Source organism: Meleagris gallopavo, chromosome 2 (assembly GCF_000146605.3).
Source record: "Meleagris gallopavo isolate NT-WF06-2002-E0010 breed Aviagen turkey brand Nicholas breeding stock chromosome 2, Turkey_5.1, whole genome shotgun sequence".
Classification (NCBI taxonomy): domain Eukaryota; kingdom Metazoa; phylum Chordata; class Aves; order Galliformes; family Phasianidae; genus Meleagris; species Meleagris gallopavo.
Genome location: NC_015012.2, coordinates 76,577,613 through 76,591,562, shown reverse-complemented (window position 1 = coordinate 76,591,562; position 13,950 = coordinate 76,577,613). Strand labels below are relative to the sequence as shown.

Genomic DNA, 13,950 nt, shown 5'->3' with positions numbered 1-13,950 from the left:
AGGAGAAATCTCTACCCCCATCTCCCCTTCCTCTCTTCCTGAATGCCAATTTCAGCCCTTCTCTCCACATGACTCCATCCACAGCTAGTTCAATAAATACACACACTTTTCCAAAGACAAATACTGAAGAGTTTTCCTTGTTTCAGTAGGAAACATCAAGTTATTCTGGAGCTGAACACATCACTTCAGCATTTTAATGACTTACACAAATAGCAGCTGAGCAACACATCGCCTTTGTACTACATTTCTCAGGCAGCTTTTAATAGTTTAAAATATACAAAATGCCACTTGCATTTGGTGGACATCAAGTGATAAGGTTAGTTCACAAAAGTAGTTGCCTTGGAGAAATGCCATTCCACAGCCTATCTTAATATGGCATACTGAAAAAAAAAATACTGCCATTAGAAGGAGAACGCCTTCTGCTAACCACTTGACCAATAACATTTTGCATAAAAAAATAATTTTTGTCACATATGGCAACACTCATACCTCATTCTACAAGCCAGCTCCTTCACCAGTTCAAATCTGGAAGCCTTAACCAAAATGCACGTTCAGTTAGAGAAGGAAAACAAAGCCATGGCATCAGCCAATCTTCTCCCAAGCCTTCAAAGCATTTATTTGATTTCCTGTCAAGTATAAGATTGTTCTCTCCATCCATGCAAGCATTAAAGCCATCAACCCATTGGTCACTGTACTGCACTATACAGAGTCCTAGATCTTGCATGATACACAGAAATAAATTTAGAGGGAATGTACTGTTGCAAGATAATTTCTGAGGATAAAAGTTAGCAAATTTTCTGTTAAGTTTACTGCTGTAACTGAATACCAGGACTCCAGCTGTGGCCTGTGATTATCCTTCCATGAGGGTGAATAACACCTAACATTAAGCGTTGGTTATATCAATTTGTAACTCCTATCACTTGGCTGTTTACTGGACTATCAATAACCACCAGCAGCAGCCTTCAGCCAGAACACCACAAATACACAATCCTTCTTCTTCCAGTGTGTTTGCCACATCAGTATGGGGTCATCTGCTGTAATTTCTGCCCTCCAGCCTTTTATAATTAGCCTTTACATGTGGTGATCCTAAAACCCAATCATACCTGGCAGAAAGTGGTAATCAATAGAGGCATGGTGCACAAGCTGTTTGAGTTGCTACACTGCTGTCATTTTTATGCTGAGAAGAACAAATTCTCTTTAGTGCTCTCTACCCTCAGATGATCTGTCTTCCTCAGAAAAAGCATTTGCTTTGAATAAGCCTGTAGAAGTGTAAATTACACTAGACCAAAAAAGCAGTTTGTAATCCACTACAAATGTGAATTAGCCTTGAAATACATTGGAAGGAGCCTGATGTTTTAGCTGCATTATTTAGCTTCTGTGTACTGAAAGATTAAAAACCTAGGGCGGAGATTAGACAACATACAAGCAACTTCAGTGCCATGTATATTAGCTATTGATGAATGCTAGAAAAAGGTCAGCTGAGTAGGCAACCCAAGTGGCTGACTAGTGTGGCCTAGTATTCAGTATCCAGGCCACATGTTCTCAGCTGCTTCAGTGGGATTCTTATTGGAGTCCAGCTACTTCTCAATGGGTGTCACATGATGATATAACCTTCAGTAAAACGCCTGAAAATAAAACAAGTAAGACCAGAGTCCTCACACTCCACTGAACAGACAAGCCACCAGCAGCTGAAAATGGGATGAAATTCCGAACTGCAAATGAAATGCTCACAACTGTGCAGACAGTCTTGTTGGATACGTGGACATACCTAAAGGAAATAGATACCAAGTGATGCAAACCCACCCATGTAGTCAGTGCAACAGCATGCAACTCTCCTCGAGGCACACTGAAGCACAGCTGCATCAGCAAGTAATTTTTAACACCAATGGAATCACTTCAATCCATTTTGTCTCACATCTGCAATGCAACAAATAAAAAGACAGCAAGACTTTCTAAAAGCAGAAGGCTGTCTTATATATGAGTGCTGCACCTTAAAAGAGGTTTTAGAAAGCTGGCTGATATCCTTTAGGGTTAGAAGGAGCAACCTCTCTGTGATAAAAGAACAAATACAACAGGATGAAACTAAACATCCAGTTCCCTGAAGATCATTCCCTTGCATCATAGCAGTTTAACAAGAATCTTCTGCTTCTGCAGCTTGAAGCTTTTCACATACTGCACATCTCTCAATGCTTAAAAAAAAAATAGTTGCTAATCTCAATGGAATATCCACCTGAGAGGAGGATGCAGTTAGGACTACTAGCATTTAAAATAAACTGACAGCAATAAGTTGCTATCTAACAGTTCAAAGCCACCACCATATCTGGAAGATGCACTTGCCACCGGCAGTGGAAGTCTCTTATCAAGTACTGAGAAGTGAGAAAGTTGGAATCTGTCATGCAGGCTTAAATCCAGAAAACAAACCTTCATGCAGAGGCAGATTTCTAGACTGAAATACCAGGAAGTGTCAATTAAACTCCTGTGCACACTGTGGAGTTGAGGTTTTGAAAGGTAACTTTTCATAATACTGCCTAAGCATTTTCCAGCTTCTAAGTAAACAACAGGAAGTTTTTTGCCCTCACGTATCATAAACACTGTAACTTTTGCCTGGTAATATTCCTGCCATTCACAAATAACAAAAGAATATTTGCATAAAGCTAAGCATAACCAGAGAGACTCACCATGGCTTAGAATGAAGAAACACATCAGAAAGTCACAGGCAAGGTTCACGTATGAAAATTGTGCTCTGTTTTAGAAGCTAGAAATGAACCATTGACTCGTGATAAATTGTACTTGTTTTCAAATACTGGCACATGAGATATGCTGACTTCCTCTGGCTTGCTGCCCCTTAGCAGAATGTACGTTTCCCTGTAAATGCATTTGGATGAAGCTATGAAACTCGGATTAAGAGCTATAGGCACTATGATTGCACTTTGGATTCCAGAGTCATGCAGTAAGATCCAAACCCAAGTCTCCATTTGAAAAGGTTGGGTTTTAAAACTCAAAGAGAACTAATGTAATGATTTCTTAAAGTCGGTGTCTATATTCAACCTCCACATAATGAGAAACAGCAGCTTTCAGAGCCAGGAAACAGGCCAGCTGGCTTCCCCCTTTCATACAAGTCCTACACTCTCTAAAATGAGAAGTGAAAGAGTTCCTTTAAAAACAGTTTGAACACCCACTTAAGTGCATCTATAAGGGCTCTTTTAATTACATGTAAAGATGCATGCTCTAGCTAGAGAAGTCTTGCATTATGGCAAGATCAGTTACGTCTTATGTTGAGGACCTCCCCACAAACTTGTTGACTTGAATAAACTGTAAGAGTATGGGCGACAAGGCACTATGTTTTATTCATGTTTTGAGCAATCATGTCTTCCTCTCATTTCTACAGAGTACCATTTTAGAACATTCTGTAAACTATCAGACTTAAGAGATACAAAGAAATTATGCCAAAGGCACTAAGAGCCTGCCAGTCTCTGCAGGCTAACAGCTGACCATCTGCTATGGAAGCATCCACTGCCGTTATGTCATCCATGTCATCCATGCTCATGCCAAGTCGAGATCCAGTTTGAAGCGATCAAGTCTACTGTCAGTAGTCATGCCACAGTTTGTCCTGCCTCTTTAACACAGTGCAAAGTTTAAGACACTTTCTTGAAAGGACATGTTTCTCCAGTCCTTTAAAGAGATGGTAGAACAATCTTAGCTCAAGTAGACACCAGCCTCTTTGAATCTGCCCTTATCAGCGTTCTACATTTCAGCTATATCCTCATCTCCTAAATAGCTAGGGAAGGGAAAAAACAAACAAACAAACAAATCCATGTCTTCTTTTTCATTCCTTCTTTAAGTAGGAATGAAACTGGCTTGCAACCAAAAAAAAAGGGTTGATTGTCACCAGTTATCCTCAAGCTGCAGATGCATCCTGGTAGTAACTTGCAGTTCTCAGTTCATATTAGAAGCACAGCATACTTTTTGGTGGCCTCCAACCATGACCATGCCTGTATACTCACACCATCCCCCTCCTCCTCCCCAAAGCAAGAAATATCATACACATTTGATTTTTATCAATAACTAGAAAATAGACTCTAGCAAAGGCAATCAACTGACACAATGTCTCAGCTCAAATGGCCAAATTATGTTACAAAAAAAACACAACAATAGCATGACATAGGGACTTCTCAGCATACAATTCCTTTCATTAAACTAGAATGAGATATAGATACAATCTAAAAAAAAAAAGCATAAAATCACATTACCCTGGACAGGGAGGAGGAACAGGAGGGTATTTAGATTTGGTTAGTCTGGGAGTCAGTAGTAATAAAGTATGCTGTCTCTTGCTATATTGTGCCTACTAATAAGCTGTAAGCCTCAGATGCCCTGTGGATTCTACCATTTGCCAGCTGCACAGAAAACACCGTATTCCATGTATATTCACGGTGATATGGTCAAGTCTTGAAGGCTGACATCCAATACCCTCCGTGGAACTAGTTAGGCTGCTGGTACATTGCCTCTCTGGTGGACTAAAACTGTCAATTACTGCAGCAAAAATCAGTTTCACAACCTGAAGAGGAGAATTTTTATGAGTGCAAGCAGCCTACTGACTACTAGTCATAAACTGACTGCTGGTTACAAAGCCAGGAGGAGCAACTGACACACTCACTGAGACCTGAAGAGTAACCTTCTCAACAAGGGCAAGTATAGAGTTCTACAGCTAAGGATGAATAACCATATGCACCAGCACAGGTTAGGGACTGATCGACTGGAAAGGAGCTCAGCAGAGAAGAACCTGGGTGCTTCTGGTGGACAACAGGTTGTCCATGAGCCAGTAGTAGCCCTGTGGCCAAGAAGGCTAATGGTATCCCAGGGTACATTAAAAAAAGCATGCCCAGCAGGGCAAGGCAGGTGATCCTCCCCCTCTAGTCCGCCCTGAGAGAGGATCTTACCAATGCTTATAAGTATCTAAAGGATGGGAGTCAAGTGGATGGGGCCAGAGTCTTTTCAGCAGTGCCCAGTAAGCAACGGCACAACAAGGGGCAATGGGCAGAAACTGGAACAAAGGAAGTTCCATACAAACATGAGGAAAACCTTTATTGCGGGAGTGATGGAGCACAGGAACAGGCTGTCCAGAGCGCATGTGGAATCTCCTTCTCTAGAGATACTCAAGACCCACCTTGATACTTTCCTCTACAACCTCCAGCAGGGAATCTGCTTTAGCAGGAGGCTGGATTACATGATCTCCAGAGGTCCCTTCCAACCAGTATAATTTTGTGATTCTATGAACCCACCTTTTCAAAACTTACTTCATACTGTTTTTCAGAATGTTTTGTGACTGAATTAAATACAATCAAAATAGTAAGATTAGAAGTATTAAAAACAGTTTTAACAGTCTACCACGTGGTTTGCAAGACTTCAGAAAAAGCAGACACAGCCATACCCCACAAAGTGACAAGCTAGCCTCTGCCAAGTACTGCCTTCTAACAGTTGGCAACATCGGTTTTATTCAGGTTTTGTATAAGCCATCAAGCCTTCATCCAAGCAAAATTTTGGCCAGTAGGGAAGCTAAGCAACTATACTGAGTCTGAAGAAGTGGGATACTCCAGTGTTCACTTACCAGCTTCACACTGCAATCTTACTGGTACTACTGACCAAAGAGGAACAAAAATACTGTTGCAAACCCTCTGCTAAGGATCAGTGCCTGCAATGATCCTAGGAATGCTTCTTATACCATATCATTTGAGTTCAGGGTTCAGACTAATGCTATATGACCCACTTTTTTCTGTACATTGGAAGCCTTATGCTGAGACTCTGACCCTGATTTCCCAGTTTGCTTTTAGTCCTTGCTGTTCAGTTTTCATGGTATTTTAAACCCAGGCAGAATATTGTTCCTAATCTGCATGCTGTGTATTGAAGTTTGATGATTCAAGTTTCACCAGACGCTTACTGGTGTGACTTCTTTTGTGTCTGTGGTATTTTCCCCATGCACACACCAGAACTTGTCCTTTTCCGCCCTTATCAACATTCTGATCTGTGCCTGGAAAATAAGCTCCAAAAAGGAACAGCACATGTTAAGTTAATGATACTGTTTGGTACAATTGACTCATCTTTAGACTATAGAAAGACTAAGGGATGCCTTCAGCAATACCATATGTCTGCAACTGACTGTGGGAGATCTTCCATTTTTTTTCCTTGAGGACTAGGGGATACACATGGCACAGTTTTGGTAATAGAGGAGCTGCAGGCGTGACCTATGTGAGAAAGGTGGTCTCTTTCATGGGCTACAGGGGATATCTGATCCAGCAGCACCATGAGCCTCCTGCTCCACCTCTGACGCTGGTGTTCCCTTTGCTGATTCTCACTTTTTCACTGCCTGTCCAGCACTTCCTGCCCCTTCTTAAATGCATTTTCCCAGAGGTGCATCCATCTCAGCTTCTGGGGTCAGCCACGTCCTACAATGGGTCTGTGGTGGCTGTATCTGGCCCAGGAAGTTTCTTCTCACCATGCAGACACCCTGCTGCCAACACCTTGCCATGGACATCCAAGACTGAAGGAAAGGTGAAGTGCAAAACGTGTCAGTTATCTCAAGTATCTTGAAAACGAGCAGAAAAGCACCATATGCAGGTGTACCTCCACTATATTACCACCTCCTCAGAAGGAGAGACTAATAGTACAACAAATTCTTCTCTTTGATTACAGTTTTCTCTCAATTCCAAGACTAGCAGCTCATCAACCTGCCAGTAGGCTTCAAGATAGGAGAGGACACCAGGTGGGGAAGTATCACCCACCACTGCCATTTTCTCCATCCAGCAATAAGCACTCAATAGCATCCAAAATTCTGTGTGCCCTTCAGAGTTATCTCGACCGCAGTCTACTTTTAAGCACGTCAGAGGATCTTTCAAGAAACACACGGGACCACTCCACCAGAGTACTTTCTTGAACACTACACAGAAGTCTTCACTAGTGGGACAGGCTCAGGTAAGATGCATACAGAAGATGAACTTAAGAGCCAGGTCAAGAAATCATACACACAGATCAAGTCAAACAACAGGAAATAAAAGAACAGATTTTTATTTTTATTTTTTAATTATTGCTTTTGTCAATCACTGCAGCCCAAGGCTGGATGGGTCACTGTATTATTGCTCTGCTCTTCCAGGAGAAGAAAAAAAAAATAAAAACCACACACCTTTTTCATCTGTGCAGAATCAGAAAATACTAGGCTTCATTTATATAAAGAAAAAGTAGCCATATCGTACTGACTATTTCAGGAACTAGGGACCACAAAGAAAGCACAAAAGGCATGACTGCTGCATTATAAAGCTCTACTGACAGAAGTCATTACAGCAGAAAGGCCCAACCTGTCCCAGAATTGGTCATTCATGACCTTGGCAAAGCATCTCTAACAGAAGGATCTTGACTGTTGAAAATAGACTAAGAATATGTCTTCAGTGGCAGAAAAGCCATAGGGAGGGAGGGTAGGACTAATGAATCTAACTTTATCATGTTACGCTGTTTGGATAAAAGGATGTTTAATATTACCCTATTTACTCACTCTTCTGTCTCCTGTCCTTCTCCTTAGTCACTGCACCATAAGAAGACAGAACAGTTTAGATGCACAAAATTGAGTGATCTTGATCATGTTTCTTCCTCTGAATCCTAACTCAAACTCAAGCTTCTATCCAGGCTCAAACATATTTTTAAGAATTATTACTTGGCCAAGTCTTACCTTAATTAAAAGGGAAACCTTCTCTTGGTACACATGCCTCAAAAACAGTATTTAAATGAGGCAAGGATGGGAACAGAGGTAATGTCCTAGGAATGTTCAAGACTAGCTAAGACTTCTTATTAGCTCCCTTACCCATTACAGCTGTTTGCACTCCTACTTAGAGATCTACACAACTTCAACTAAAGCAAGTCTACAAAACCGTTTTGAGACAGGACGTGAGCTAAGTCCACAAAAACAGAGTGCTATTCACCACAGAGTGATGATGACAACTTTCAGGGGAAAAAGGTGCTAATCTGTTATCCACTACTGAATGGCCTACTAAAGTAAAGAATCGCATGCTTTGAATGTTTATTTTCTGGTGAGAAAGAGAGACTCATTGGGATGACAAGAATAAATTCACAATTCTATAGAAGACTATATCCGAGCTGAGACAACAAAAACAAGACATTGTACTAAAACTGATCTTCATTGAAAGCCATTTCATAAGTATAGAAACTGATAAATTATTTTTTTTATATCTCATTGTATCTTATACTGTAGTGATTTCATTAGTAGAGTGTGAAGGATAAAGCCTGGTTTGTGCAGAGATTCACTTCTTGACAATTTTTTGAGAATAATTCCACAGCCATCCAGACAAAGCATCACCTAGACTGCAGAGCAATGCAGCATAGCTCATATGTCTGTGCTACTCCTTTCAGTAAGAGACCACAAGTGCCAACAGATCTGGAACACTCTCCAAACCACCTCAACAGCAAACAGCTTCTGAAATACACACTTCGTTTAATGACAGCGGCACTGATGCAAGGAACTGAAGACAGCACAAAAGCCATTCAGCTAGAGATACGTAATTATGTAATTATACATAGTAGTACCTTGTACCTTTTTCTTTACTGAGCCTGGGAAGAAAACTTAGCCCACTGCTTTTGGTAAATCACCATTTCTCTTTCAATATTAGAACCACCTTAATTCAAACTCATTAGGTTATCCACACAGTTTGCAGGATACAGGCAAAAACCCTTCAGAGACAAGTACCCGTATAAGCAAAATACTGACACCAGCCCTGCATTTCAGTTGCCAACAGGATTTAAACTATATCTCTTTTCAGAGCCTTTGTCAGCCGCAAACAAAGAGGCAAAATTAGACTTGAGATGCAAATACTTTTCTATTTCTGCAATATGCACACAGGTCATCTCCACAGTCACAGAAAATTCCATCTTGATCCTCATCTTCACTTCCACATTTCATGAAAACTCCCAGCTTTTGATCAGCCCCCCGGAAGGGCTTCGATCTTACAAAAACTGTTTTGAGGAAATCAGGAGACATTACATGGTCTTTCTAAGCCATGTGAGACATGATATTAGACACTCCAGAGCTTCCTCCAGCTGCAAAATAATTCACTGACAACATAAGATAAGGAAAATTCCAACTATTCAGATCCTTTTCAGAAAAAGGAACTTGTTACAAACAACCACAGATGTAACAGCCTCACTGCTTTCCACTTCACTTCCCTAACTGACAGATCACTGGTCTGTTTCTCAGCTAAATCCTTATAAGTAGGTCTGAACAGAGCTCCTTTCATTTTATTTTTTTTTTGGATCTGTATGTGTTTTAACATTTGAAAGTCACGATATATCCTTTCTCTGAAAACTTCTCCCTGTTTATGCCTTCGGAGCCACCATCATTTAAGACTGGATGCTTGCTTTGCCTGCCCCACCACCAAACCCCCAGCGAAGCATTAGCACAGCTTTCATAACAACACTGAGAATGAAGCGTCTGTGCTGTGCATGAGTGTCGCCCTCACAGCTGAATGACCACATCTCATGTATCCTTAACGTATATATATCACATCCACAAATTCCTCAATAGCCTTTTTCACTGCTTCAAAAATAAATGCATAAATAAAACCACGCTGCTAATCCTCATCTAACCATCTGAGTGCTTGCCTCACTTGCCATATCTTACTGCAATTTATTTAATGCAACACAATTAGCAGAGGGAGACGAATCAATATCACCGTGCAAACTTAAAGGCCTCTGTTGGAATGAAGGAACTACAGGAGGGGCGATACCAGTTTTTAAATCCAAAAGGATCAGAGCTCTGATGTGCTAGCTGTAGTGCCTGGCCCCAAACCGTCACTGCATCCTACATTTATGCTTCTTTCCCCCCCACAGGCATTTGGGAATTTGTTCATTGTATGACTTCCAGCAGAAGTTCTTACTGGTATGAGAGCTGGAATTCAAAAAAGTGGTAAATGTTACTAATGAATGTAAGCAGCCTATTCACACTTGGTACTTCTTCCTTACATAACAAGTCTGTGCAGCACCCAGAGTCCATGCCAAAGGACAGCCACAATGCAGCATCCACAGCAAAGCCTGCACTTGTAAGCTGAACAAGTACAGAAAGCCACACCAAGGTAAGCATGAAGCAGCTTAGCTTTCGTTCACACAAAACACTTCATTATACTTTTTTCCCCCCTTCCTCGTGCACATGGATTCACACTCAAATCATGCTTTTTAACCCTGAGAGCAACTTCCCTCTACTTAAGCGCTATTTACCAAAAATTAAAAAGAAACCAAACCAAACCCTCCACACATCTCACCACCCACTGTCTTTCTGTAACCTCCAGAGCTAATGCCTTCTGTAGAATACACGAGGACAGGCATCGTGTCCCATCCTCACAGGACTCGTGTTCACTGGTTGACCTTTCCACTTCATTTACAAAGCTCAGCTGCTAAGCGGGACACTGGCAGGTAGCAGCCAGGTGTCATGTCACACAACCCAAGACACTAAACACAATTAAAGCGATCCCTAAGGACGCAGAACCACTGTGCTGATAGTAGAATTACAACTTTTAATAACGCACTGTTCCAATCACCTCATATATCGTCTCTAGTACCTACAGCCTTCATTGTCAAAATCCTTCACACCTCAACTCAGAACTTAAGGTAAGTTTTGCCTTCCATTCCCTTCCCCTGGCCCTCCTGTTCTACTTATCTATCAGCAATGCAGCCAGCCACACAACTTGGAGCACAGCCCCTACCCACAGCATTTCCTGCACGCAGCCAGGGGTTGGGCCTCTGGTTCTCATTACAGCACCAGGCCCATCCTGACACTTTCTCACAAGATACATGCCAGAGTTCAAAGAGCTGCTTGACAATTCACAGTGCTGAGAAGATGTCTCAGGTTTAAGAGTCTGAGAATACTTTATCTTCTAAAATATGAACCTGATTTTCATTTATAGCCCGCAATTTTGAATGTGTGCATCTCCCACTGACAAGATTCTGTCTTTAATGATCCCAGATAGTTAAATGCTCAACTAATACACACAGCCTAGAAAACAAAAGATAAAATGAACAAGGACTTCTTCAATCACAAGGAAGTGATTTCCTTCCTTCCTCATGGGTATCTCACATGTAGGTGGGCAGGAAATGGCAGGGAACCCTACAGGCTTCAGTCTCCCCCAGTCTCATTCCTGAAGTAATAATATCCAATCAATATCCAAGCGCAGACCTTTTTTCTAGACCTCTTTTCCAGACCTCATTATAGCACTGGTAAATTATTTCTACCACACTTCTCACTTCAATCCTACCTATTCCAGATAGCACTTTTACTTCTCTACAGATGTATGCATACACATGTGTGTGTAGAATATATACACATTAATATTGCATAGACACAGCATGGTTTTAATTACAAGAGCCAAGCTTTTTTCTTTTTCCCTTTTAAAGCTAAAGCTTCTAGTAATAGACACAGTAGGACTGGCCATACACAGCCTACAGATTGAGAGGTGTCGACAGCTACCAAATATCAACACAGGCGATATCAATAACCAAGAAATTTATAGTCTGTGGATTATCTACACTCATCAGAAGATTTTTTACTAACATACAAGAAAACAGGGGAGATTACATGACATTAAGACAGCAGATCTATGTTAACAACAGTTTATGCTCAAGTCAGTTTTCAGTCAATGGTGCTAAATCAGAATCACAGAATGACTTAGGTTGGAGGGACCTTAAAGTTCATCTAGTTCCAAATCCCTGTCATGGGCAAGGCTTCCCCCCACCACACCAGGCTGCCCAGGATTCCATCCAACCTGGTCTTGAATGCCTCCAGGGTTGGGACATCCACAGCTTCTTTGGGCAGCTGTGCCAGTGCCTCACCACCCTCTGAGTAAAAACTTTATTCCTAATATCTAACCTGAATCTCCCCTTTTATATTTTAAAGCCATTCCCCTTTGTCTCATTACTATCAGACCATATAAATAGTCAGACTCTCTCCTGCTTGTAAGCTCCCTCCAAGTACAAGAAGGCTGCAGTGAGTTCTCCCCAAAGTCTTCTCTTCTCCAAGCTGAACAAGCCCAACTCTCTCAATCTTTCTTTATAGGAAGGGTGCTCCAGTCCTCTGAACATCTTAATGGCCCTCTTCTGGACCAGCTCCAACAGCTCCACATCCTTCCTGTACTGGGGGTCTCAGGCTTAGACTCAGTACTTGAGATGGAGCCTCATGAGGGCAGAGTAGAGGGAAACAACTCCTTCCCTCTTCAAGCTTATCACCCCTCTTTTGATGCGGCCCAGGATATAATTGGCCTTCTGGGCTGCAACGGCACACTGCTGGCTCATGTTCAGCTTCTCGTCCAACAGAATCTCTAAGTCCTTCTCCACAGGGCTGCTTTCAATGAATTCTTCTACTGACCTATATACATACCTGGATTGCCTCAACTTAAGTGCAACACCTTGCACTTGGCCTTTTTGAACCTCTTTAGATTCCCATGTGCCTACTTTTTGACCACGTCCAGGTCCCTCTGGATGTCATCCCTTCCTTCTATTGGGTCAACTATACCATTCAGCTTGGTGTCATCAACAAACATGCTGAGAATACACTCAGCATCTCTTTGCCATATACACAGAGCACTGGACATGGCTGAAGGCTGACATGCTGTGTTCCACCTAAAAGGCTAGCCATGAAATCATTAGCACTAAAATCTGTAATTATTTTCCAGAACTAATACTACGTCCTTTGAAGAAATATAGTATCATCAGAACTGTGTTTGCATGCACCTGCACCAGCATTACTTGATAATGGAAGTAACCAAGAGACTTCTTGATACAATACAGAACTTATCTTCTCCTTTGAGTGTTTTTTATCATGCGTTTCAAGCATTTAAAAAAAAAAAAAAGGAAAAAGCACTTTCAGGCATCATTAAAACCTGCTGTTGATATCTTGCAACCAAAGCTGGACAGTTTCTATGGTGAACAAAGCCAATTATCATCATACAATTAAGTACCTTCACCATCCTAACTCCTTGGTGTCTCCAAGAAGGGCCTGACAGTTGAGTGGGTTGAAAAGAAGGAATTGTCAAGACAAAGCATAACAAGCTCATTGCCTTTTAAGAAACATTTTGACTTCAACCTTGTTTCATGCATTAACCAGCTACAGCGAGTCCAGAACAGACAATAAATCTCTGAAACAAAGCCTCTAGCCATCCTCAATAAAACATGACAGAAACCACCAGGCAGACCACAAAGCTGCTATCAGATGTCTAAGACCTCAGCACCTGCTCTTACCCTCTCCAAAGGCCGTTCCAATCCACAGCATACTGCTGACCACTATGCAATCACCTAACCTCTTCAGAAGGCCTCTATGGAGAGGCCATACTTCTGGCAAAGCATTTATTTGTTCCTGCTAGGCCCCACCAGGGCAGGGGGAGGCAGCGGCAGGCACGTGCCATCCTACCATGTGCACGACCCCCTTCCCAGGCTGGGGCTGTGCTCTGCGAGGTGCGCTATGCGCTGCCTTTCTAGATGAAAAACAAGAGGTCAAGAGGAAAAAAATGGCTGAAAGAGTGGTATTATGCAATACAAGAAGAAATGCAATAATAACTCATCATCTCCTGGAGATTTTTCACAGCCCTTTCCACTCACGAGCTGGATTACAGTAGCAAGCCAGAAAGCCCAAAGCCACATCCCAGAGGGCCGCAAGCTCAGCCCCGGGTCTTCACTGAGGATACAAAAGGGATGCTTACAGTCCAGGTGCTTCTTCTTGGGCCCCATCACTTCATGCGTGGTGGCTTTGCAGACGGCTCTGGCTACGGCCGATCCCGTAACGCTGTACTGAGCAGCTGCGATGCGATCTGTCAGCGTCTGACCCGACATCTTCGGTTGCCGTTAGTGCCGCTGCCTGCTCTGCAGAGGCAGAAAACACGCGAGGGGAAGGGGCTCGCGGGCTGCGGGCCG

General features: G+C 42.2%; 1 protein-coding gene across 12 annotated transcripts in view; it reads right to left on the bottom strand.

Moving 5' to 3' along the window:
* The window catches only part of SNAP91 (synaptosome associated protein 91), a 71,215-nt gene that overhangs the window by 56,442 nt on the left and 823 nt on the right, over positions 1 to 13,950 (bottom strand). For 8 of the 12 annotated variants that reach the window (XM_031552546.1, XM_031552545.1, XM_031552547.1 and 5 more), the window contains exon 1: positions 13,740 to 13,944. In XM_031552546.1, the coding sequence (XP_031408406.1) occupies positions 13,740 to 13,869 (130 nt within the window). In that variant the 5' untranslated portion in view covers positions 13,870 to 13,944. Of the gene's footprint in view, positions 1 to 13,739; positions 13,945 to 13,950 lie in introns of those variants that run through there. The other 4 variants (XM_019613129.2, XM_010707668.3, XM_031552543.1 and 1 more) reach the window with 3 other exon arrangements.